The sequence below is a fragment of the Pipistrellus hanaki genome (assembly GCF_964339955.1).
Source record: "Pipistrellus hanaki genome assembly, chromosome: 1".
NCBI lineage: Eukaryota > Metazoa > Chordata > Mammalia > Chiroptera > Vespertilionidae > Pipistrellus > Pipistrellus hanaki.
In genome coordinates this window covers 161696090-161723503 of record NC_140503.1, presented here as the reverse complement: position 1 = coordinate 161723503, position 27414 = coordinate 161696090, and the positions used below count along the sequence as shown (strand labels likewise).

Below are 27414 nucleotides of genomic sequence, written 5' to 3'. Positions count from 1 at the left end.
CAAAAAACTTTTTTTACTGATTAACAGCTGAATATCCAACTATCAATAACAAAATGTGTTTTACATTTGTACTACGTCTGCAAACCTAAAAATTCAACTGAAGCCATATATGTGTGAAACCCGCAATTACTTAGCTGCCGACCCAATATATATATATATATATATATGTAATTCTTTGCAGCAAAGCATCTGCATACTATATCATATTCCTTCCCACTAACCTTTTATTGAAAACACTGTTGAGAAAACTTTTTACTCCTAAGTACTTTGCCTTCTGACCCAGCACTTCAAATTCCCTTAATGGACATAGTCTCTTCTGCAAGGGGGATGGACCTTCCCCACAAATTAGAAAAGGCAGGTAGTGACTGTCAAGTTTGAGGACATTAGACCATATATCACTGACCAACAGGGTACTCCGGAAAGATAGCATTTCTCTCCATTAGCCAGAGCAGAGACCAAGACTGCCTGTGAGCTCTTCCTCAGGAAGTTGCCAAACATCACTAAGCAAGCAGTCTGTCATGGCCTCTTGTATGGCAAGCAGTATGACAGGCCTAGCACATGGTCTAGCAGTCTAATAGCTTTTCTTTCTGGGCCGAGGAGCCAATATCCTTACACTGTTTACCACTTGTGAAGCTTCATTATTTTATTTTGTACTACCTTCTTATTTTCAGTTTAAAGCAATATTGATGGGCACAAGTAATATGTGAATACAGCTTCACTTTTAAAATCTAGAGAAACAAAAGTATGTGGAGTAAAAAAAGAAAGTCCTCTTTAACCCACTCCCAGTTTCCAAAAATAAACTCCATAAACTTTAGAGTGGTACCACCATTCTGTGCCCTTAGAGCATGTTTTTGTGTTCACCAACCAGGAAGCTTCCACTGAAGTTCAGTGTTCAGAGTTCTTATTGGGGTTTCATTATATAGTCATGATTGAATTATTGGCCAAGAGAAACAATTTGATTTCCAGTTTCCCTCGCCTCCTCAGATGCCAGAACAGAAGTTTGGGCTAATATCACATAGCTCAAAGCCCCAAATCTCTAAGCACAGGGCCAGGCACCACCCTAAAGTTATCCACCGGTCCACCATGAGTCACCTGTTAGCATAAAATCCATTGTGATCCCAGGAGCTCATGAAAAACAGACATCCTCCCGGGGACAAAAGCCAATCTTATTAGATAACTAGAAGCCTGGTGCATGAAATTTGTGTACTGTGCAAGGGGTTGGGGGGCTCAGCCCATCTTGTGCCCTCTCACAGTCTGGGACCCCTCACTCCTTACCAACTGCCTGCTTGTTGCTCCTTGCTGCTTAGCTCGCTGTTCCTTAGTGCTGCCATAGAGGCTGGAGCGGCTCCTGCCACCACCATTGTGCTCGACAGCTGTGAGCCCAAGTGGCGCTCCCCCAGTGAGAGTGCACTGACCACCAAGGGGCAGCTCCTGCATGGAGTGTCTGCCCCCTGATGGTCAGTGTGCATCATAGCGACCAGTTGTTCTGGTTGTTCCACCATAACGGTAGCTTAGGTGCACGGATTTATGCACATTGAAAGGAAATTAAGTAGAAGAAATATTTTTTAAATGTATTTTATTAATTTTTTTTACAGAGAGGAAGAGAGGGATAGAGAGTTAGAAACATTGATGAGAGAGAATCATCAATCAGTTGCCTCTTGCACACCCCCCACTGGGGATGTGCCCGCAACCAAGGTACATGCCCTTGACCGGAATCGAACCTGGGACCTTTCAGTCCGCAAACCAATGCTCTATCCACTGAGCCAAACCGGTTTCGGCTAGAAGAAATATTTTAATATTGCTTTTCGCCCTTTATCTATAAAAGCAGTGTCCACCAAATTCACAATCGACAACAGATTGAAACACACACATGTGATTGGTACCAGCAAGAGCTTTATATGTGTCACGCATGTGCAAGACAACCTAGCTTTTTACTGGTATATATATATGGTCAGTGACCATAATTAAGCAAGTTTTATATATATATATATATATATATATATATATATATATATATATATATATATATAAACTTGCTTAATTAGACCTGCTTTTTTATTTAGCTGAACTTTTTCCAGCCCAGTGAAGCAACTCAACTTCTCTTTAAGGTAATTGTCAGCAACACAGCAGTAAATATCAACATGAAGCAGATTATTACTGTAGATCATGCAGTCTGAAAAAAGGGTGAAATATTTAATTGCTGCAGTGTTTAACTATATTCTGTGCAATAAAAAAAACCTGAAGTCATTTTCAAGGTCTACCATTTTACTTTTTTTCAGTTAGGTCAAGTTTCTAAACTTTCTAAATCTCCATTTTCCAGCTAATGAAAAGAAAATAGGATTCCACTGAGTCTCCACGACTTCTGTGAGGATCAAATGAGATGAGGCATGGAAAACACTTCACAGACATTTGGTTAAAGTGTAAAATATTTGCACCTGGCTATAAAGCAAGTCATGTAACTGGGATGAAGAAACTGCAAGGAGACTAGTTCCTACCGTGTTTCCCCGAAAATAAGACATCCTCTGAAAATAAGACCTAGCGCAACTTTGAGAGAAAAAATTAATGTAAGACACTGTCTTATTTTTGGGGAAACAGGGTAGGGAGAGGAAATCAGGCGTTGCTATGTGATGTCATTACCTGGCACCCACAGTCATCGTTTCCCGGCTGGGCTGGGCTGGGCTGTGGGCTGAGTTTTGCACCATGGGGTCTCTGCAATGTCGGCTGCCATTTGGTGGGCTCTCGTTCCAGGGTGATGATGGGGCCTGTTTCCCACTTGGGGGAAGCCAAGTGTTTCTTTGTCAGCACCAGGTCCATGGTGCCATTTCCTTTTTTTAAAATATATTTTATTGATTTTTTTACAGAGAGGAAGGGAGAGGGATAGAGAGTTAGAAACATCAATGAGAGAGAAACATCGATCAGTTGCCTCCTGCACATCCCCCATCGGGGATGTGCCCGCAACCAAGGTACATGAACCTAGGACCTTTCAGTGTGCAGGCCAACCCTCTATCCAATGAGCCAAACCGGTTTCGGCTACGGTGCCATTTCTTTGTAAATGGCCAGTGCACATAATAGCAGCTCCTGCATTGAGCCTCTTCCCCCTGGTGGTCAGGGCATGTCATAGCAACCAGTTGGACAGTTGGAAGGACACTTAGCATATTAGCGTTTTGTATATGTAGATAATAACCAAGAAAAAAGTAAAACATAAGTTTATACCAAAACTTGTGTCTGAATGCTCAGAACAACATTAATTATAATAGTCAAAAAGTAGAGCCAAAACCGGTTTGGCTCAATGGATAGAGCGTTGGCCTGCGGACTGAAAGGTCCCAGGTTTGATTCTGGTCAAGGGCATGTAATTTTGTTGTAGGCACGTCCCCAGTAGGGGGTGTGCTGGAGGCAGCTGATTGATGTTTTCTAACTCTCTATTCCTCTCTCTTCCTCTCTGTGAAAAATAAATAAATAATATATATTTTTTTAAGTGTTGTCAGCTCTTTTTTTTTTTTTTTTTAAATGTATTTTATTGATTTTTTACAGAGAGGAATGGAAAGAGATAGAGAGCTAGGAACGTTGATGAGAGAGAGACATCAACCAGCCGCCTCTTGCACACCCGCCACCGGGGATGTGCCGACAACCGATGTACATGCCCTTGACTGGAATCGAACCTGGGACCCCTCAGTCCGCAGACCGACGCTCTACCACTGAGCCAAACCGGTTTTGGCAAAATATATATATATTTTTTAAAAGTGGATAATCTAGATGTCCATCAACTAATAAATGGATAAGCAAAATGTGATATATTCATATGTTTCAGGAGTTCTCTGATTGAAGACCACCCCTATATTCAGTAATTCATCAAGATTGACTTGTCATACATTAATTCTTACTGGTTTGGAATACTTAATTGTTATAAACATATATAAATGATCTTGTTAAACTTTTCCACAGGAGTCCCAAGCTAGGGAAAAACACCTGAACACAACATTGCAGTGTTGCCTACATAAAAGAACACAGGCTTTTGAGCCAGACAGGTTTGAATCCTAACTAACAGGGCAAGACATTGGACGAGTTCTCTGTCCTTGTAGAGGCTTTCGTCACATCCAGTTATTGAACAAGTTACTCCACACTTTCTAAACTGGATTTCTGTCCACAGGGTTGTTGTGAGAATTAAGTAGGTTAAGAGGTAAATATATTTAGTGTTGTTCCTATTCCCCAAAACATGCTACCCAGAGCCTTGAAATGTAAAGGGAACTCTGGATGAGGGGACCCTGGAGTCATTGCCATTCAGAATTCCAGCAGATGGGTGAAGAAATCATTGCAGCTTACACAAGGAATGGGGTCTGAAGGATAGTCTCTAAGAACCAGAGACATTTGGTATGTTGACTTCTCTTAAATGATCTTTTTTTAAGATATAAGATTTCTGAAGTTAGAATACAGTTTAAAATCTTATATGTAAATTTAATACAGTATTCATGTTATGGCTATTATTTTCTTTTTAATTTTATTGCTTTAATCAGTGGCCTGGTTTCTGTTTTGCAAAATGTGTACTTTCTTTGTGGCTTAAAATGAAATCATTTTTATAACTATTTTAATCAAGCTTGCTTATTGTATTACTCAAATTGCCAATGGCCTTATTTTTTTAATTTAACTTATTTATTTTTCTGAGAAAAATCTATTAATTTATCACCGATTGGCTACCCCCTGCATTCCCCACACCGCAGACTGAATATTAGTATAAAATGGCCGAAACTGGTTTGGCTCAGTGGATGGAGCATCAGCTTGCGGACTGAAAGGTCCCGGATTCGATTCCGATCAAGGGCATGTACCCTGGTTGCAGGCACATCCCAGTAGGGGGTGTGCAGGAGGCAGATGATCGATGTTTCTAACTCTCTATTTCTCTCTATTCCTCCCTGTGAAAAATGAATAAAATATATATATTTTTTAAAAAGATAATTAGTATAAATGGAATATTAGTATAAAATATTCCACATTATCTCTTTTATTTATTTTTACCTTAAATTCAATTTTCTCTGTTATCAGTATTGTTAGTATTGTAAAGCTATGTATTTTCTGATGCCAATGTTTTTAACTTTCATATATCATTTTTTAGGGTATATCTCTTATGAATGGCATATCCCACATTTGTCTCTATTTTCCCCATTCTGAGTTTTATCAGATAATTTTAATTCATTCATACTGTGATTATTGTTATGTTTGAACTTATTCCAGCCACTTGATTTTGTACTTTCAATTTATCATTCTTTCTTAGAGTATTATCTTTCTTGTTAATTTACTTTCTAGCTATGGCAGACAAACTCTGAGGTGATGACCCTTCACGTCTTTGTGCAGTCACCTATCCTTGAGTGTATGGAGGACTTAGTTGCTTCTAATCAATACAATACAACAAAGGTAATGAGATGTCACAGCCATGATTACCTTACTTGCATAAGACTCTTGTTATCAACTCATCCAAATATTCTTCTTGCTGGCATAAAGAATCCAACTGGACAATTTAGATTAGTGAGGTAGCCAAAGCATTGGATATGTAATAACTCCCTCTCCTCTCACTCCCACACTAAATAATAGTTTTAGGTTAAAAAAAAAACAACTTGTGTTGTACCGCACAATGTTATTTTGTTGGTGATAAATTGGCCAAACCTAGGTATGCATCAGTGGGGTAGCAAATGTATTATGGTACAGCTATATGATGATTTATCCGTGAATGAAATCTTGCTTTGAAAATACTAAGTCACAGAATACCATAAAGTCAGAATGGACTAGAATGCTATATTTCCAATGAATAAAAGGTCTACTGTGAGAGGAAAGCAACAAATAAAAAATAGTTTTCTGCCCAAACCGGTTTGGCTCAGTGGATGGAGCATCGGCCTGCGGACTGGGGGGGTCCCGGGTTCGGTTCCCGTCAGGGGCATGTACCTTGGTTGCGGGCACATACCCAGTGGGGGGGGGGGGAGGCCGTTGATTGATGATTCTCTCTCATCGATGTTTATGGCTCTCTATCCCTCTCTCTCTCTCTCTCTGTAAAAAATCAATAAAATATATATTTTTTTAAAAATTTTTTAATAGTTTTCCCGCCGAAACCGGTTTGGCTCAGTGGTAGAGCATTGGTCTGTGGACTGAAAGGTCCCGGGTTGATTCTGGTCAAGGGCATGTACGTTGGCTGCGGGCACATCCCCGGTAGGGGATGTGCAGGAGGCAGCTGGTCGATGTTTCTCTCTCATCGACGTTTCTGGCTCTCTATCTCTCTCTCTTCCTCTCTGTAAAAAAAATCAATAAAATATATTTAAAAAAATAGTTTTCCCCCTGTACATCTACCTAAATTATAGTAGAAAATAAATTTTTGAACTTATTTCACTAAATTGTTATGAGAAAATAAAAACAAAAGCATTAACAAATAAAGATATTTTATATATAATATTTTTCAAAAACCTGCCACTATAATTTATTTTTATGACCATAATTTCTACCAAATCAAATTTCCCAGCTTTAATTTTACAATATATATTTAAATTTTTTCAAAAGATTTTGTTGTTCATTAAAAATATATATATATATTTCAGGGAGGAAGGGAGAGGGAGAGAGATAGAAACATAAATGACGGGAGGGCTGCCCCACACTGAGAATCAAACCCGTACCCAGGCATGCGTTCTTGACTGTAATCGAACCTGGGACCTCAGTCCGTAGGCCAATGCTCTACCTATCCACTGAGCCAAACCAGCCAGGGCTGTTCTTCAATTTTTACTTAGTAAAAATTTTTCTTTTATCAGTTGAAAGTTGTGTTTTTTAGTTAATTATTTCTAAGCTTTTCTTAGGATGTACCTGCAACCAAGGTACATGCCCTTGACCTGAATCGAACCTGGCTTTATCCACTGAGTCAAACCGGTTAGGGCTACACTTACCTTTTAAAAATCATTCCTTTTTTTTTGTATATCAGGCCTTCTGGGATCACTTAACTTCTACATTTAGTGTAGGCTTTAGATTTTCCTGTAGTGAAAAAATTCCTCATGGTGAAGTGTTAGTTTCTTCCACCACCCCCCGCCCCGAAAATATATTTATTTTCCCTCCAATCTGGGGGGGGGGGGGGCGGAAATTGGCTGATAGGGAATCCTTGGTTGCAGTTATTTTCTTTGAGAATATTGAATATAACCCTGCATTGTTGACTGACTTTCATTGTTTCCATTCAGAAGTTAGAAATATCCCTTACTCTTCAGCACCTTGGGAAATAATACTGTCCCCAGTTGCTTGTTATTTTATTTTATTATTTTTCATACTTTCAAATGGAAATTTCCCAGTATGCATAACTAACCTAGAACTAATTAATGTACCCAATTTAAAAATTATCAGTGTTATTCCAGTCTTGTTTTTATACCTTTCTTCTTATTTTTTTTTAAAAAAATATATATATATTTATTTTTATTTATTTATTTTAAATATATTTTATTGATTTTACACAGAGAGGAAGGGAGAGGGATAGAGAGCTAGAAATGTCGACGAGAGAGAAACATCGACCAGCTGCCTCCTGCTCACCCCCTATTGGGGATGTGCCCACTGCCAATGTACATGCCCTTGAACGGAATCGAACCTGGGACCTTTCAGTCTGCAGACCTACACTCTATCCACTGAGCCAAACGGGTTTCGGCTACCTTTCTTCTTATGCTGTAATACCATGTACCATATCATTTTAGCATAAATATTTTTGTTTGTGTTTCTGACAAAAACTTTTTTAAAAAGATAATTACCCAAAAATAGATAATTACCATTGTGATATCCATGTTCAAATTTCTCTTAATGTGTTTAAAAGTTGTCTTGTTATCGTTGATAGTTTGAATCTTTCAAATAAAAGTATACACTTTTTTTTTTAAAGACCAAAAGTATACTCTTTGTATTGGATGTGTTTTTTTATTAACTCACACTTTTAAAGAGATATAATTCACATAACATAAAATTTATATAATATTTTTAAATGTACAATTTAATGGTTTGTAGCATGTTCACAAAGTTGTGCAAATACCACCACTTTAGAACCTTTTCTTCACCCACTAAGAACATCCTGTACACATTAGCAGTCATTCTCTACTTCATCTTTTCTTAGCTCATGAGCAGCTATTAATCTACTTTTGTCTATATAGATTTACATGTTTTGGACAGTTCATATATATGGGGTTATACATGACCTCTTGCATCTAGCTACTTTCACATGGCATGATGTTTTCAAGTTATAGTATCAGTACTGTATCACCTTTTATGGCCAAATGATATTTATGGCCAGATATATCACATTTTATTTATCCATTCATCAGTTACTGAACACCTGGATTATTTCCTTTTTGGCTAATGAATAATGTTACTATGAACATTTCTGTATACGTTTTTTGTGTGGATATCTTTTCATGTTTCTTGATTAGACTGAAATTGCAGGGTCATATAGTAACTTAAACTCTACATTTAAAATTTTGAGGAAATATCACATTGTTTTCCAAAGTGGTTCCACCATTTGACATTCCAATCAGCAATGTATGAGGATTCTGTTTTCTCCATATCCTCATCAAAACTTACTGTCTTTGTGATTTAGCCAGGTTAGTGTGTGGGAAGCATATCTCACTGTGGTTTTGATATTTCCATTTCCCTAATGATTAATGATGGTCAGCATCTTTGTGTACTTTTTGATAATTTGTTTATCTTTTTTGAAGAAATATGTGTTAGGTATTAGAATTCTTTGACTATTTTGTTTTATTTTTTTTTCTTTGCCTATTTTAAAATTGAGTTGTCCTTTCCTGCATTTTAAGAAAAATTACATATATACATATGCTAGTTACAAGTCTTATCATATTTATATTTTGCAATATATTTTTTAATTGCTTTCAGAGAGGAAGGGAGAGGAAGAGATAGAAACATCAGTGATGAGAGAAACTCATTGATTGGTTGCCTCCTGCATGCCCCACACTGGAGATCGAGCCCACAACCCAGGCATGTGCCCTGGCCAGGAATCAAACTCTGATCTCCTGGTTCATGGGTCGATGCTCAACCACCAAGCCACACTGGCTGGTCTGTTTTGCACTATTTTCTCCCATTCTGTGGGTTGTCTTGTTACTTACTTGATGGTGTCTTTTTGAAGCATAAGCATCTTTAATTTTGAAGAAATCCAATTTATCATTTTTTTTTCTTTTGCACCTTGTGCTTTTGGAAAGTGTTAGGCCTAATCCAAGGTCACAAACAGTTACTCCTATGCTTCATTGTTTTCTTCTAAGGTTTTTATACTTTGAGCTATTACATTTAGATCTTTCATCCATTTGCAGATACGTTTTGTGTATGTTATAAGATAGGTGTCCAACTTTTATTTTTTTGCAGATGGCTATGACATTGTTCCAACACTGTTGGAAATACTATTCTTCTTCCATTGAATTGTGTTGGCAACCTTATCAAAATTTAATTGATCTTAAATGTAATGATTTATATTATGGTCCTTCAATTCTATTCCATTGATCTATATATTTATCTTTATGCCAGTAAAATGCTATCTTGATTACTGTCTTCCAACTTTAGTTGTTCTTTTTCCCCCTAAGGTTGGTTATTCTGGGTCTGTTATATTTCCCAAAGTAATTTTTAAAATGTTTATTTTTAATTTATATTTTTACATTCAATATTATTCTGTATTCTTTTCAGATTTACAACACAGTGGTCAGAAAGTTGTGTACTTTACAGAGTGGCCTCCCCCACCCCCGCTGTTTCAAGTACCCACCTGGTCCCATACATAGTTATTATGACATTGACTATTCCCTACGCTTTAATTTACTTATTTCCATAATAATTTTAAGGTGAGCTTGTCATCAGCAGTGTCCAGCTGAGGGTTTGATAGTGATTACATTCAATCTGTAGATCAACGTTAGGGTCTGTTGCCATTTTAACAATATTAGGCCCAACTCATGAACATGAACTGTATTTCTATTTACTTAGGTTTTCTTTTATTTCTTTCAACCATATTTTATAGATAACTATTTTTAAAGTCGTACATTTATTTTGTTAAACTCCTAAGCATTTCATTCTTTTTGAGGCTATTGTAAAAAGATTTAATTTTTGGATTGTTGATTGCTAGTGTATAAAAATAAAATTGATTTTTGTATTTTGATCTTATACCCTGCAGCCTTGCTGCACTCAATTATTCTAATGTTTCTGTGGATTCTTTACTATTTTCTATAAACAATATGATCTCATCTAAATAGTGATAGTTTTATACTTCTTTCTTTTCAATCTAGATACCTTTCATTTCTCTTTCTTGCCTAACTGGGCTGGCTAAAACCTTCAGTACTATGTTGAACAGAAGTTACAAAAGTTGATAACCTTGTTTAGTTTCTCATCTTAGGAGTAAAGCATTCAGTCTCTCATCATTAAGTATGATGCTGTTGTTTAAAAACAAAACAAAACAGTTTTTTTTATCAGGTTAAGGAATTTCCCTTCTATATTAGTTTTGTCAGGCTGCCATAACGAAATACTGAAAACTGGATAAACAATAGACATTTATTTTTTTTCACAGTTCTGGAAGCCAGAAGGCCAAAATCAATCATTAATAGTGTATACTGATCCTTTTTATATGTTGCTGGATTTGTTTCCTGGATTTTTTTTTTTTTTTTTTTTTTTTTATCTCTGTGCCCTAACCTGGTAGCTCCGTTGGTTAGAATGTCATCCTAATAGGCCAAGGTTATGGGTTCAATCCCTGGTCAGGGCACCTACAAGAATCAACCAATGGCCGAAACCTGTTTGGCTCAGTGGATAGAGCGTCGGCTTGTGGACTGAAGGGTTCCGGGTTCGATTCAAGTCAAGGGCATATACCTTGTTTGCTGGCACATCCCCAGTAGGGGGTGTGCAGGATGCAGTTGATTGATGTCTCTCTCTCATCGATGTTTCTGACTCTTTATTAATCTCTCTTCTTCTCTGTAAAAAATCAATAAAATATATTTTTTAAAAAGAATCATCCAATGAATGTATACATAAATGGAACAACAAATCAATGTTTCTCTTTCTCTCACCCTGATAACCCTTCCTCTCTGTCTCACTCTCTCTTTCTCTTACTTTCTCTCTCTCTCTCAAATAAATAAAATTTGAAAAATAAGGTATTTGTGTGTATATATTCATAAGAATATTGGTCTGTACCTTTCTTGCTTTATCTTTGTCAAAGTTTGATAACAGAGTAATACTGGCCTCATAGAATGACTTGAGACATGTTCCCTTCTCTTTTGTTTTTTGGAAAATTTGTGAAGGATTGGTGCTTATTCTTTAAATGTTTTGCTAAAATTAACCTGTGAAGCATCTAGCCCTGGGTTTTTCTTTATGGAAAGTTTTTTTAAAAAAATTAATTTAGGTGAATCCAAGATGGCTGCACAGGTAAACACCTAACCGCAGCTGCACACAACAATTTCAATAAAATACAACTGAAAAATATAAAATGGACATTACCCAGAACTACAGGAAAGTTGACTGACTGGAAATTCTACAATGAGAAGGAAAGAGAAAACCAGAAGAAAGAGTGAAGGAGCTGTAAAAGCCTAAGGTCCGGAGACACGCGGCGCGCGCGGAGAGGACGGGGCCAGAGAGGAGGGACGGCTGAGTGCCTGGCTGGTGTTCCCTAGCGGGAAGGAGATAAAAGCTCCGGACTGTGCTGGGCCCCAGTTCCAACTGCTCTGAACCCCAGTTCTAGGCCAGACCCTGGGGACCCAGGCTCGTACAGAGAGAGCCGAGGCTGTGAGGCAGAACCCCGGGGGAGTGGCAAAAGGCAGGGCCCCCAGAGGTGCGCACATTGCACTCAGAGATGGTTGGCTGTGCCGTGGGATTGCCCTGGCGGGAAGGAGATAAAAGCTCCAGACTGCTCTGAACGCTACCCCCAACTCCACTTCCAACTGAACTGAACCCCAGTTCCGGGCTCATTGGGGGAGAGACTAGAATGTTTGGTAGCAGGCGAAAATCAAGGACACCTTTCTCTCAGAGGTGCTTACAAGTACTGAAGGACCCTAAGGAACACTGAGACTCAGGAGCCTCAAAGGGTGGGGCTGACGGAAGCCAAGGATGTAGGCTCCACCCTGAAACTACATCCAAGCAGAACACAGAGACTTTTAAGGCTACTAACTCAGGGAAGCTGCGAAAATGCAGAGGCAAGGAAAAAGATCACAAATGAAAGAAATGGAGAACAAAAAGCGACTGGATATAGAGTTCAAATTTACGCTTATAAGGTTTTTCAAGAATTTCCTAGAAAAGGTCGATAAGACCTATGAGGATATGAAAAGAGATCAACTAGAATTAATAAGGAATCAACAAGAAATAATAAGGGATCAACAAGAAATAATAAGGGATCAACAAGAAATAAAGAATACATTGTCTGAAATAAAAAATACTATAAAGAGTCCTAAAAACAGAATGGAAGATCGCAAGAATCAAGTCAAAGATTTGGAACATAAAGAGCCAGAAGACACTCCTCCACAGAAGCAAGAAAGCAAGAGAATCCAGAAAGTTGAAGATATTGTAAGAAATCTCTGGGACAACTTCAAGTGAACCAACATCAGAATTATGGGGGTCCCAGAAGATGAGAGAGAGCAAGATATTGAAAACATACTGAAAGAAATAGTGACAGAAAACTTCCCCCACCTGGTGAAAGAATTAGACTTACAAGTCCAGGAAGTGCATAGAACTCCAAACAAAAGGAATCCAAAGAAGACCACACCAAAACAAATCATAATAAAAATTCCAAGAGCAAAAGACAAAGAGAGAATATTAAAAGCAGCAAGAGCAAAGAAGGTAGTTACCTATAAAGGAGCACCTATACGATTGTCAGCTGATTTCTCAACAGAAACCATGCAGGCCAGATGGGACTGGCAAGAAATATTCAAGGTGATGAATAGTAAGAACCTACAGCCAAAAATAATCTATCCAGCAAAGCTATCACTCAAAATCAAAGGCCAGATAAAGAGCTTCACTAATAAAAAAAAGCTAAAGGAGTTCATCAACACCAAACCAGAATTATATGAATTGCTGAAGGGGGTTCTTTCGGAAGAGAAAGTAAATAAAGATAAAAATTATGAACAACAAATACGTAACTATCAACAAGTGAATCTAGAAACCAAGGAAATTAAAACAAAATCTGATGAATAATATTAACTGTTGAATATAATAGAATCAGAGGTATGGAAGGGGAGTGAACTGATGATTCTTGGGGAAAAGATGAGAGGGGGGTGTGGGAAGAGACTGAACATAAACTGTGCACCTATGGATGAGGACAATGGGGGGTGGGGAAAGGAGAGAGGGTGGGGTGGGAACCTGGTGGGGAGGGGGGAAGAAATGAGGAACCTTTGTAATAATATGAACAATAAAGATTAATTTTAAAAAAATGCTTCTTGGATTGTTGCAAGACTTTATTTTATAGAGTTCTGAAAAAAATGATTTTGACAAATTTTGTCACTATTCTCATTGATTTTAGTGGAGAAGTGAAATTTTTGGGTGTACTCACTCTGCTATTCTGGAAGTGCTTCTCTGATTAATATCCATTCCATACTCTTAAGTATTCTGTGGGGTTTTTCTGAGCTAAAAGTTAGTTTAATAATGATGATTTTAGTAACTCAACTCTTCAAGAGAGTTGGAAAGCCACTCTTGGGAACTCTCATCCAGACATTATTTCTAAAATTACAGAACTGGCTCCATACAGACAGATACTGTTTTTACTGCAGCTGCTCCTGCTGTACACAAACCCTGCTGCTTTCAACATTGACATTACCAGCGCAAGATACTGGATGTTGCTGCTAGAACCACTGCTCCTTTGAAAAAGTATCTGTTACCATGGCTACCACCTGATTTAGCACTGAATCCACTAAATCAGTTTCATTTACTAGCGCCTGTTTCATAGTGTAATACAGAATTCCAACTGATAAAGCTGAAATCACATATTTGTGCTGCTAATAATTACCCAGTTAACTGCCACACATCCAAAGCAGAAACCATCCCCACACGCCAAGAGAGTTTGAATTTAATTTTAAAAAATCAATTTGCAATGAATATTATAAATATTATAAGAATATTACAATTGGATGTTCTTGAATATTTTCAGCTGAAAATTCTCAAGAGATGTGATCTGAAAATTGGTCAGGGCTGCTACTTAGGGAAAACATTTTTATTTATTTTTTTTGCTTGGCGGGTGGGGAAGGTCTGCCCTTGGGTCTACAGATACCTATGGCATACAATGGGGAAAGGGAGCGTGGGAAAGAGATTTTTACATTTCTTTCCATGTGCTAGAAAACAATCTTTGTAGAAACAATTAGAAATCAAGGGTGAAGAAACGATTTTCATCCAAGCATTTGAGGCCCCATTCCTTTCTAGGACTATCTTCAATTCTGAGACCGACGCTCCCTTAACAACACGTAGTTGAGGGGCCTGGATTATCTCGTTTTAAGAGTGTAGCCCTTTTATGGAGCAATTGGGCTATAGTCTGCACCTAGGGTGGTTACAACTACACTTTGACTTCACTGTCCTTTGTCCCACAAGGCCATCAAAACTCAGCTTTGAGCAGTACATTTACTTTTCTAGGTTTTAACCTCTTAAGATTTTAGCAAGGTGAGTTTCCCTTTTCTTCTTTCCCTTTCCTTTCCTTTTCCTTCCTTTTCATTTTTGTTTCCATCACTCCTCTCTATTGAAGTTTTTTTATTTTTTAAATATATATATATATTTTATTTTTTATATATTTTTTTTTACAGAAAGGGAGAGAAAAGAGCGAGCTAGAAACATCGATGAGAGAGAGACATCGACCAGCTGCCTCCTGCACACCCCCACCGGGGATGTGCCCGCAACCAATATACATGCCCTTGACCGGAATCGAACCTGGGACTCTTCAGTCCACAGACGGACGCTCTATCCACTGAGCCAAATTGGTTTCGGCTTTTTTTTTTTTCCCCCCCCAAAATATTCTTTATTGATTTTATACAGAGGGGAAGGGAGATAGTTAGAAACATCGATGAGAGAGAGTCATCCATCAGCTGCCTCTTGTACACCCCCTACTGGGGATATGCCCGCAACCAAGGTACATGCCCTTGACCGGAATCGAACCCGGGACCCCTCAGTCCCCAAGCTGACGCTCTATCCATTGAGCCAAACCGGTCCCGGCTCGGCTTTTTTTTTTTTTTTTTTTTTTAAAAAGAACTTAAGGAAAATTTAATTTTTCAATTACACTTTATATTCAATATTATTCTGCATTTGTTTCAGGGCTCTTTGGTTTTTCTAGAGAAGATTAAAAAATCTTTTTTTCATCCTGCTCGTCTTCAGGATAAGTTTGATTACTCAAGCCATCCATATTTGCTGAAAGTAGAAGTAAAAATACCTTTTGAAAAATTGTATACCTTTTATCTTATGTAGTTGTATGTGTACACCTAAGTATGTACTCTTACACAATATGTAGGGCTCTGCTAACGCACAGAAGTGAATATGTAACATAAAATAAAAAACAGAATATGATCTTAGGAGCAATTTATGGAATAATGAATTTGAGAACCTTTGACATTTTAATGTAATGCTCTATCCCCTTTCTTTTCTTTTCTTTTCAATATATTTTATTGATTTTTTACAGAGAGGAAGGGAGAGAGATAAGAGAGCTAGAAACGTCGATGAGAGATAAACATCGGCCAGCTGCCTCTTGCACACCCCTACTGGGGATGTGCCCGCAACCAATGTACATGCCCTTGACCGGAATTGAACCTGGGACCTTTCAGTCCTCAGACGGATCCTCTACCACTGAGCCAAACCGGTTTTAGCTCTATCCCCTTTCTTATGGCAACTAATGGAGTTCAATAAACTGACCATTGTTCTTAAGTTATACTAAGTTTGTATACCTTTTCTAGAACTGTCAAGAGAACAATATTTAATGACTGTGTATTTCCTAGTTGAGTTCTTGTTTGTTTCTATGAAAGGCAGAAATTTGCCACTTGGTATCCTTATTTTAATCATCCCAGAAGGATCTATATTGACTTTAAAGAAGGGAGAGCACGAAGCATCAGTTGCCTCCCTTACACGAGATTGAACATATAATGTAGGTATGTGACCTGACTGGGAATTGAACCTGGAACCTTTTGGCATATGGGACACCACTCCAACCAGCTGAGCCCCCTTGGTATCCTTAATGAAGAAAATAATTTCACTTCAACAAGGAGCAAATTTTATACCCAGAATTTAAAAAGGGTGATTCAAATAAAGCAAGCAAGTATTAGTCTGGTGGTACTATTTTTTTTTTAAATGTATTTTTTTAAATTGATTTCAGAGAGGAAAGGGGAGACATAGAAACATCAGTGATTAGAGAAATCATTGATTGGCTGCCTCCTGCATGCCCCCCACTGGGGACTGAGCCCACAACCCAGGCCATGTGCCCTTGACCCTTGTTTGCAGGCTTATGCTCTATCCACTGAGCCAAACCAGCCAGGGCAATACTGTGGTTAAGTATGAATAATGGCAACTCTGTATCTGCCACCAACACCAAGATAACCCTCCTTTCTTAGGATTAAAAAAAAGTACCAGTCAGTATAAAACCATATACCCTGTTTCCCCGAAAATAAGAGTGTCTTATATTAACTTTTGCTCCCAAAGATGCGCTAGGTCTTATTTTCAGGGGATGTCTTATTTTTCCATGAAGAAGAATACGGTACACATTTATTGTCAAATGAATAAAGGAAATTTATTACCTGTATACGGTACGGTAGTATGGTAGTTGTCAACACAAACCAGACAAACTGTGAATCCTACAGTATCAAGAATTTACTCATGCCGAAACCGGTTTGGCTCAATGGATAGAGCGTCGGCTTGGGGACTGAAAGGTCCTGGGTTCGATTCTGGTCAAGGGCATGTACCTTGGTTGCGGGCATATTTCCAGTAGGGGGTGTGCAAGAGGCAGCTGATTGATGACTCTCTCTCATCGATGTTTCTAACTATCTCTCTCCCTTCCTCTCTGTACAAAATCAATAAAATATATTTAAAAAGAAAAAAAAAAAGAATTTACTCATTTATTCAATGACAATCATGTCATCATCTTCTGGATCATCATCATAACAACCCAATTCCTGAATTTCCTGGTGAATTTCTTGTGACTCCATTTCTTTCAGAATCAGTGGACCAAATCTCTCATGCTTAGCAATAGCATTCTGAGACAGAGCCTAGGGGGGCCTTATTTTCGGGGGATGCCTTATATTTCACTCAGAAGGAAACCTGTAAGTAGGTCTTATTTTTGGAGGATGTTTTATTTTCGGGGAAACACAGAAGAATGGCATATTTGAATTTTTCATTGTTTTGGCTAGGAAATATGGGGGGGGGGGGGAAATAACCCTTTTGCTAGTGTCTAAAACATCATGCTAAAGCAACTAAAATAACTAAATAAAAATAAAAGACGTAGGCCAGAGTAGAATTAGTTTTGATAGGCTCTAAACCCTGTTTACATGGATTATAACTAAAAATATAAATGTTTTAAATGAGACAAAAGGTATAATTTGTTCTATTCCAAATGAAAAATTTAAAAAAGTTATATCCGTATCACAAGTATTTTTCTGTATCACAAGTATTTTAAAATATCACTTTTTTCAGATTCTCTTTATCTCCAACAATGTGAAGTTCTAAGTCCTAGAAGTTCCCCTTAAAATAGGGTATATATTTTAAGACCCCTCCCAGTTGAGCCTGAAACTGTGGATAACACCAACTTGATATTTAAGTATGTTTTTCTACATATATCTATTTATGATGATGTTTAATGTATAAATTAGCCTGGTAGGAGATTAACAATAAGTAATGACAAAATAGCAGAATAACAATCTACTGTAACAAAAATTATGTAAATGTAACGTCTCAGCAACCTGGAACTTTTAAAAATATTTTTATTGACTTTAGAGAGGGAGACATTGTTGAGAAACATTGATCGGCTGCCTCCTGCATGCCAACTGGGAATCGAACCCAGGCTGCCCTTGTCTAGAATTAAACCCAGGACCCTCCAGTCCGCAGGCCAATGTTCTATCCATTGAGCCAAACCAGCTAGGGCTGGAATTTTTTTCCCCTTCACAATTTTACACATTTGTTATTGCTGTAGATTTTAGCAAGCTCTGCATACATTTCTTTCCTTATTAAATAGAACTTTCACCTTTTCATTTAAAGGAATTCTCAGCAACACAGCTTTTGAGCTTTGGGTCATTGTTAAGTAAAATGTTACTTGAACACAAGCACTGAAATACCATGACAGTTGATCCAATATATGAGATAGCTATTAAATATAATGGACAGGAAATATATACTGCCTGGACATGCTGGGAAAAGGGATGATTCATATCCAGGTGGGACAGAGCTGGACAGCTCGAGATTTTTATACTACTCAGAATGGTGCACGATTTAAAAGTTACATATTGTTTCTGAAATTTTCCATTTAGTATTTTTGGATCGGGGTCCACTGTGGTAACAAAACTGTGGAAAGCAAAACTGCAGATAAGGTAAATACTGCAGTAATGATTATATGCCTTCCCAAGTGGTATACCTCTGAAATAAGTGCTAATGGGGTAAAAGCAGATATTAAACTATTTAAAGTAATACGAATTAAGTCTTCAGAATGTTCAGCTTTACCCTATAATTCCCAGAACACCAATGTATTGTTTCATTTATAAAAAGTGGTTGAGAAGTTAAATGTGAATTTTTATTGTTGTTCAATCAAAAGTTGTTGCAATTCCACAGCTAACTTAACAGGACAATAAGTGTAAAATCCCAACCAATCCTAAAAGAACAGCCCAAATTTTTATGGCTAATACTTTTGAATGACAGTATGAAAGACAAAGTTGCATGCTTTTGCTCAAAAAAGACCACAATAAACAACAGTTCTATTAGCTTGGAAAGTGTGAGGAGGAATCTTTATATAATAAAGGCCTAATGTACAAATCAAATGGAGGAACAACCAGTCACTACGACACACTGGCCACCAAGGGACAGATGCTCAAGCAGGAGCTGCCCCCAGGCCAGCCAAGGCGGGTGCCAGTGGAGGCCACTCCCCCATCGTTCTGCTGAGGGAGGCTACAGGGGGCAGACCAGTGAGTGGGTGGTGCCAGGCTAGTGCTAGAGGGGGCCCCCTAATCACCCAGCTGGTCACCCAGATTGGCTCTGATCCCTAGACAGGCCTAGGGACCCTACCCATGCAAGAATTTCGTGGACCAGGCTCTAGTGCTTTAACATCCCTTGATTTTGCTTAATGCTAGTATCAGTTCAAATGATAAACTCATCTCCTACAACTAAAAATTTATATACCTTTATTGTTCTGAATTATCTTTTCAACTAAAGTTAGCAGTGTTTCCTCCCTGTCACCATTATGAAAAAGATACATTGAGAATGAAAAAAAAGCTCTGCTTACCACCCTGGCTAGTGTTGCACAGTAGTTAGAATGTTGGCCCAACACACCAAAGGGTCAGTTGGATTCCTGGCCAAGGGCACACAACTGGTTGGAGGTTTGATCCCAGCCCTGGTTGGGGCACATGCAGGAGGCAGCCCGTTGAGATGTTTCTCTCCCTCCCACTCATGGAACTCTAGCCAATTTGGCTTAGTGGATAATGTATTGGCCCTTACACTGAAGGGTCCTGGGTTTGAGTCTAGTCAAGGACATGTATATTTGTTTGCAGGCTTAATACCCATCACTTGTGGGAGGCAACCAATTAACTTGCTTCTCTCATACTGATGTTTCCCTGACTCTCCCCTACTTTCCACTCAATAAAGAAAAAAGATATCCTCAGGCGAGGACCGAAAAAGGAACAAGTTTTGCTTACCCATGTTTAGCATCCCAATAGACACCTTAATTCTTAATATTCCTAACTTTATAAACATAACTAGGAGACTATGGAACAGTAACATTAATCAACAAAATTGCTAATAAGGTTAGGATGAGTAACACTACACAGAATTTGGTTAAAACAATCCATGAAGCATATTTCAGAAAGATATACAAGCTAGTTGAGTATATTTATCATAGGTACTTCAGAATTAACCCCAACTTGTCAAATCACTTTGCTTAGTTCAAGAACTTCAAAATGAAACCTTAATGCTAACTTTACTCTTCATCCTAATAGATGTGTCTAGAGCACTTAACCTTAGCATACTTATTTCAAATTTATGTGCTGGCACTTATAGAGCCTAAAATCAGAATTAAGCATGGAGTCCAAAGCACCTTGGACAAGTGCAAAACACAAAGACATATATATACTCATTCCCCCTCCAATTCTTTGTATTTCTTAAGTCATATATATTAAGACTTGATTGAAAAGTTTGTATTTTGTTTAAAAAGCCTTTATTCATTTTTGATCAGGGAAAGGACAATCTCAATGTCAACTTGTCACCTAATCATAAACTTCAACTTACAGGATTCACTGCCCTAAAAGACACTGCACCTGTTGACTGACAACATAACAAATTGAAAACATCCCTTCTGTGCCAGGGGTGTACGTTTAAACAGAATCCCTTGCAATAGCCAACACTGGGACTTAGCTTAGGTGTAAGGTCAAAATATGAAAACAGGAGCAAAACAAGGCCAAGAGTTTTGCAACTTGATAGCCCAGCAAATACAAACATTATATGAACAAAGTTGCAGGAACCAAATAAAAAAAAAAAATGGCAGGTTCATCAGCATAAGCTTACACTTTGAGGTGAAGTCAACTATTCTACATATGAACATATCCCAACCCCCAATGGGTAACATGAAACAATAAAAACAAAATTTAAAAAACCTTAAGTCCAATAACTATACTTAATATAAAATTCAAAGCTTGGATTTACCCAGGAAACCCTCCCAAAATCTAGAGCTAAAGCTTTTTAACGATGCACCAAGATTGGTCTATTGACATGACTTGGTCACACTTAGATTTGCATTAAAATAACACTCAAGTTTCCCTACTATTTCTTCCTGTCTGAATATGGCTATGCGTAGCTACTTGACCCATGCACTAACTGCATTTAAAAAATGAGCTACTAACATGGCTTTTTCTAAGAGTTCACACCACATTAACAGTTAACACCCAATACAGCTTCCAAAGAATGCCCCCAAAGAAAACAAGTGTTTGCCTCTGTGACATACCAACTAAAACTAATTTAATTCAGTCATTACCTTTAAATACCCTATTTTAACTTTTGCTCGTTTTAATAACCTCAACCTTATCTGCCAAAATGTGATAATGTAACTATTTTTGATAACTTCAAATTATAGGTCCCACTAGTTCAACAGTGCTCTATTCCTGGATACATCTGGACTTTTTTTTCAAGAAAACAAAGTCATGGTATTATTACTCAAAGGTCTTTCTAACAAACCACTTAAAATATTTAACAAATCACAACAAATGTCTTTCCAGAGAGAGGAACAAAAGCAAAATCTTTCCCATTCATAAATGGAGCAACCAACATGCTTTGTGCCATTAAAAGGGTACTCTTCTTCAGAGTGTAATCACTGGAAGACTCATAGTCTAATAGAAAGCTTCCAATAATCACAACACCTACGACATGGGACACTCCCATGACAAGGTCTCCAGATACACAGAGGAATTTTGAAATGCAGTGAAAGCCTCAGTTAACTGGGAAATGAAGAGTGGGAGCAAAGGATACAGCTAACAAAAAATGGGAACAGGGTGACAGCGTAGCTGGCTGTTCATAAGGGCCACAGTTTCTCCTTACAGACCAATACTCCTTACAAAATAAACTGTGCCTTAGTTATTGCTTATTTAAAATCACCCTTTTTTACAGAGCTATTAGTACCTGACGCAGAAAAACAATCACATAAGGAAGCATTTATTTGAGGTTTAACATGAAATCATACAAATAAAATTTGTATAAACACAAATCCACATTGAATCATAACACAGATAGCAAAAGACAAAAGTAAAAACCAAAGAAAACTAATTGGCGGCTATATACAGTTGGACACGGTTGTGTCTTATACACTAAAAAGTCTTTTACAAAATAATCATCTTAGAGCAAGAGAAGACCAATCAATCTTCAATGTCGTCCTGCCAGATGGGTTACTTTAGCAATCTCCTCCTAAAAACAAAAACAAAATAGCAATTAGATTTGTGCAACTCTGACAAGCTTTCAAAGGTCCACTTTCATGAACTGTTTAAAGTCCTCACTTTATTCTTTTCTTCAATAATTAAAGATCACATGCATATTCATTGGCAAATGTGGTTTGGGTAGTTAGGAAATTCACCCGGTTTCCCAAATGACAGCAAATTTAAATCTATTTAGAAAAGAATCTGGGAATAGAACTTCCCCATAGCCACAGGTTGAGCTGTGCTAGATTAGTCTACTAGAAGTATCTCTAGTAAACCAAGTAAAACGACTTTATGACATACATTTTAGTAAGATTATTGTATTTCAAGGAAAATTGTTGTGTGCATATGATCTTTAATTTATATCCCAGATTTTAAAGTTCTTGTTTTGGTTTGTAGATTTCACTATTAGCTATAAAAAGAAAAAGCAAGCATTAAATCTTAAAGAATGAACACTTAAAATGAGGCTCCACAATTGAAATACAACACTAAACAGAAGACCAAAATGAGTAAGCTGTAAAAAGGCATTTATGTACTTTAACTCCTGTAAAAAACCATTTAAGTTAAGTTTAGACACTTAATCTCCAAAAAGATTAAAAAAAGAAGCCAAAGTCTGAAGTTTTCCACTTTAATCTTTACGCTGGTACATGAAGTTGGAAGAGACCATACCACAGGACAGCGTTTTCTGGTGTATGCCTTGCGCTCTGCCCGCAACGTGCGACCCCCAGAGATAGACGTGGTCAGGGTGACACACGGCCTGCAATGAAGTTCCCGCTGGCGGGTACAAACAAGGTATAATGTCAGAGTTAGAAGACAACATTCGTGTTTTCCTTAAGTTTGTACCCATTTCAGTACTTTACCTGTTAATAGTTCTAAAAATGTTTAATTATTCCTCTAGATCACCTGGTACACAAAGCAAACAGAAAAACTTTTAAGTTTTTCTGTAATACTAAGGAAAGTGAAGTGAAACTTTAAAGTTAAAGATCTATAGACACTTTAGGCAAAACAGGCTTATTAAGCAATTAAAATTTAACAATTTAGTAAAAAAAAAAAAAAAGCTATACAATATGTTTTACTTGTTTTTATTTTGTCTATTGATCTTTAAATTAAATTAGGTATTTCCACTGGTGTCTCATACTCTTATACACACCTGTTTTCTCCAATGTCCTCCTTTAGTATGGCTGGTAATTGTTTTGGTGATTGCCTCCCCCTCGAGACGCCTTGCCGTAAGTGCTCTGTTGGCCTATTTCGTAAGACAAAAAATCATATCAAGATAATTTTTATGAAATGATTTCATTATATAAGTATACTTAAGTATTAAAAGTATAAAACAACATGTCAAATAGGAAACAAGATTGTAATAGCCATTATAAACTACTCATTTATCACTTATTCTTGAACATTTATAACCAGAACTTTTATATTAGTAAAATCACTCTATGACTATCAATTGCCTTGAAAACATAACTCAAAGCATTTCATTAAAGGGGAAACACAATTTTAGAATGGGATTATAATTTAACACTGAATTTTGATACCATTGGTTATAAAATTAATTTAAATATTCTTACCACTGTAGTCTGCATATCCCTGTCCATATCCATAGTTCCCATAGTTATACCCAGTATAATCATAGCCGCCATAGCCACTATAGTTTTGATCACCACCATAGGCACTATTGTAATTTCCATATCCTTGATCATAATAGTTATTAAATCCTTGGTTCCAGTTTTGGCCCTGACCTGAAACAATGCACAATGATTGTTAGGAAACAACTTTTGGACCTGTCCCTCCCCAATCCTAACATAAAACGATGCATCCTGTCTCTTCCTCTGCAAATCTTAAGCAGAAAGGAAGTCTATATCGCTGACTGAAAATTACAAAAAGGGGGCAGAAAGTCAACTTGTGCTAGTATCATGCTTCCTAAACTGAATGGAAAATCAGAACAAAGGTGAAGAGAGGTAGACCATCTAACTTTAAAGCAAGAATTCCTAGGCCCTGGCCAGGTAGCTCAGTTGGTTACAGCATCATCCCAATTCGCCAAGGTTGCAGTTTCAGGTTTGAACCCGTCAGGGCACATACAAGAACCAAACAATGAATGAATGAATGAATGAATGTGTGGAACAAACAGGTCAATGTTTCTCTCAGTTCTAAAAATCAATTTAAAATTTAAATCAAGAACTTCTTCCCAAGCAAACATATCACACACCATGGTGTACAGTGTAATCTTCCCAACAGTTAATAGTATCATTTTTCTACTAGTGATGACACAGTCTCATAGCCATTCTTGAAAAGGTGAAACCAGGCAACAATACAACAAAACTTCACCCACTCAACCGAGCATTTTCCCGAAACAAGTTATATATGATTTTACTTTCTCATGTCTTTACTTTTTCATATTTAGCAGTTTATAGCTTAAACAATTATCAACTCATTTTCCAAGAATTCTCACCTCGGCCTCGACCCCTAGTACCACCTCTTCCGCCAGCTGCAGCACCTCTTCCTCCCTTTTGTTGTTGCTGTTGCTGCCTATATACCTCTTTGGGTTGGGCAACTTTGATTTCACACTATAGACAAAATTTAAAAAGCAAACAAGATTGAGAAATCATTTCACTAATAAAAAGAAACTCAAAACCCCCACTTAATAGAATTAAAATGGCTTTACCTTCCCAGAACCAATTTGATGATATCTGCTTTCTAACAATTTCTTTACTGGCTCCTCATCTGTGTATGTGATAAAACAAAAACCTCTTCTTTCATTTGTTTTTGTATCCATGGGAAGTTCAATATTTTCAATCTGAAATTAAGAAGCACACTCAAGATCATCCAGTAATGGCAAAAAGCTACCAAAAGGTCTTAGAAAACCACAGGTCCTTTGCAAACTTCAACATAACATGGTATTCTAATCTGATGACTTCTGTCTAGAGACTCCTACTGCTTAATATCTACATCAAGCTAGTTGATTTATCTGTTAAGTAAAGGGAGAGCAAAGCTTCCTTTATTTAAGACCTTCTCATACCCTACAGGTGCCACTAGTTAAAAGTCCAAACACTGACCACACCAAAGCATCCATGTTTTCTACAAAATAAATTAGAAATTGGTTTGCATTACAGCACAGAAAGCAGTGATTCAAGTATGGTGACTGGAAGGACCCCAAGCAGTAATTTAATCCCATCTTCACCTGACATATGAATTTATTCTGTAAGAAGTGGGTCAGGGATGAATATTATTATGTAAACACACACAAACAATCACAAAGCGCACCTCTCCAAAGGCTCCAAAGTATTCTTTAATCTGTTCTTCAGAAGTATCTGGGCTCAAGCCACCCACAAAAACCTTTTTGGGGGGTTCCTTCCCTTTTAAAGCTTTGGCCCTTTTGGGATCTATCAATTTGCCATCCAGTTTGTGTTCCTTCAGTTCCAAAACCTGGAAGACATATTTATTTAATCTGACAGCAACGTACAATCAATCCCCAACCAATTTGCAAAAGGCATACAAAAGTATCATCATGCAAAACCCACTCCTACCTTATCCACACTAGCTGCATCTTTGAAAAGCACAAATCCAAATCCTCTTGATCGTCCAGTGACGGGATCTGTTTTAATTGTGCAGTCTACAACTTCCCCAAATCGCGACAAATATTCAGTCAGATCTTTCTTGCTCGTATCCCAGCTCAAACCTCCAATAAACATTTTACTAGAAACAAAGTGTTTTTTTTTTAAAAGGTTAGCAGCGGGTTTACCTATAAAGTACGGGACGTTTAATCCCCCACCCCCCACCCCAGTGCAAGTAATGTAACCCTTGTTTTCAGAGACTCATTGTATCAACAGACCACAACGATTCCAAAGTCCCATCGAGGTCACTTTAATCCAAACACCTTACAGCTTTGCTCTCCCACACCGCATCACGCAAAGTTTTAAACGAGGGCGAGGCCAACAAAAGGTTAAAAACATCGTTCTACTTTGGAACATGCAGCTTCCTAAACGAGTCCCTCACAACGGAGGTCCGTCCACCTCCTTCCTCAGCCATCCGGCCAAGGTTCCACCCAACGAACTCCGCAGGGTGATTTCTGGGGACCTGGTGCACCGGCGCTCGCCGGCTCCCAAACCGAGAGAGAGCTCGCTGAGCTCTGCCCGGGAGGGCCGCGTGGGGCCCCAACAGACACAATGAGGCGGCGGCAGCTGCAGCGGGCGGCGCCGCCAGCGGCCCCTCCCCCACGGCCCACGCGGCGCCTGCGCACTCGGGGCCCGGACGCCGCCGCCCTCCGCCTCCAACCCCTCCGCCTGCCCTTCCCCCACCGCCGCGGGCCTCTCGAGTCCTCCCCCTCCGTCTCCTACTTTCCTCTTCTCTACAAGCTAGCGGGGCCCCCGCGGGCACGCGGGGAATCGACTCCGGGCAAGAATGTGGACGGCGCGGGGCTCTCGAGGAACGAAGGGCGCGCGCGGGGGAGGAAGGGGAGAAAGAGAGGGGAGCAGCGTGCGGTACCCGTCATCCTGCTGATTCTTGCTCGCGTTGATCTTGGATCCCTCTGCGAACTCCTCCGTGTTGCTGTACTCGTTCACGTCCTCCATGGCGGCGGCGCTGTCAGCCGGCGGGTGCTGGCGCGCAGTTCGAGTAGCGGCGGCGGCGGCGGCGGCAGAGCGTTGTATGGAGCCGGATTTAAAATGGCGGCGGAAGAGGTCCGGGCGCCGCCTGCGCCCTCCCTTTATAGCCGCCCCGCCCGCCAATCGGGAGGGCTGCTGGGCGGTGACGTGGCGCGGGCCCCGGCGCGCCCCCTGCCGGGCAGTGCCGGCAGCGAGCGAAGGGAGCAGCGGCGCCAGCTGCCGCGGCGGCCGTGGCCGCCAATGGGAGAGGCTGCGGGAGGCTAGAGTAGCGGGCGCCGAGGGGAACAATGGCGGCGGCACATGGGAGAGCCGGGGCGGGACCTCCATCGCGGCCCTCCGGTGGTGAGGAGCGAGGTCGCGGGCTCTCGGGAGGAGAGAAGCGTCGGAAGCGAAAAAAACGAAGGGGCGAGAAATCCTGGGTTCACAAATTCCCGAGCAGCAGCGCCGTCGCAGGGCCGAGTTCCTCTTGCCTGGAGAGCCTTTGTCTCTGGCGTCCGGTCCAGCCCACTCCTAGCAACAGCTGTCCACCCTGCCTTCCTCCGCCCTCGGCACCCCCGCGCGGGACGGCGGCGGCGGCTGCTCCCGATGAGCTCCGCAGCCGGCCTGCTCCAGGAAAAGGCGTCCTGCGCCCGGCACCGGCGGATGAGGCGGCGAGCGCGCCTGCCGTCGCCGCGCGCAAGCGTGTTGGGTCCCCGCTCAGGCTGGAACCCGCCGACAGGAAGCGGCGCGGCGGCCCCAGC

The 27414-nt window shown here is 39.3% G+C and overlaps 1 protein-coding gene across 3 annotated transcripts; it reads right to left on the bottom strand.

Moving 5' to 3' along the window:
* Positions 1-21792: 21792 nt before the first annotated feature.
* HNRNPDL (heterogeneous nuclear ribonucleoprotein D like) lies at positions 21793-27001 on the bottom strand (the record flags this gene model as incomplete). 3 transcript variants are annotated; one of them, XR_014794939.1, is made up of 9 exons in its annotated part: positions 21793-22062; positions 22740-22844; positions 23221-23313; positions 23642-23812; positions 24523-24637; positions 24736-24867; positions 25335-25496; positions 25598-25766; positions 26556-27001. XR_014794939.1 is itself a non-coding variant. In XM_084882839.1 (8 exons), the coding sequence occupies 7 exons, from the start codon at positions 26999-27001 to the stop codon at positions 23243-23245; spliced, it is 1266 nt and encodes a 421-aa protein (XP_084738965.1). In that variant the 3' UTR covers positions 21793-22844; positions 23221-23242. The 3 variants fall into 3 exon arrangements, 2 of the variants coding, with proteins under 2 accessions (XP_084738965.1, XP_084738964.1); XM_084882839.1 differs by having other exon boundaries at positions 21793-22844; XM_084882838.1 differs by lacking the exon at positions 22740-22844.
* Between the last annotated feature and the right edge of the window lie 413 nt (positions 27002-27414).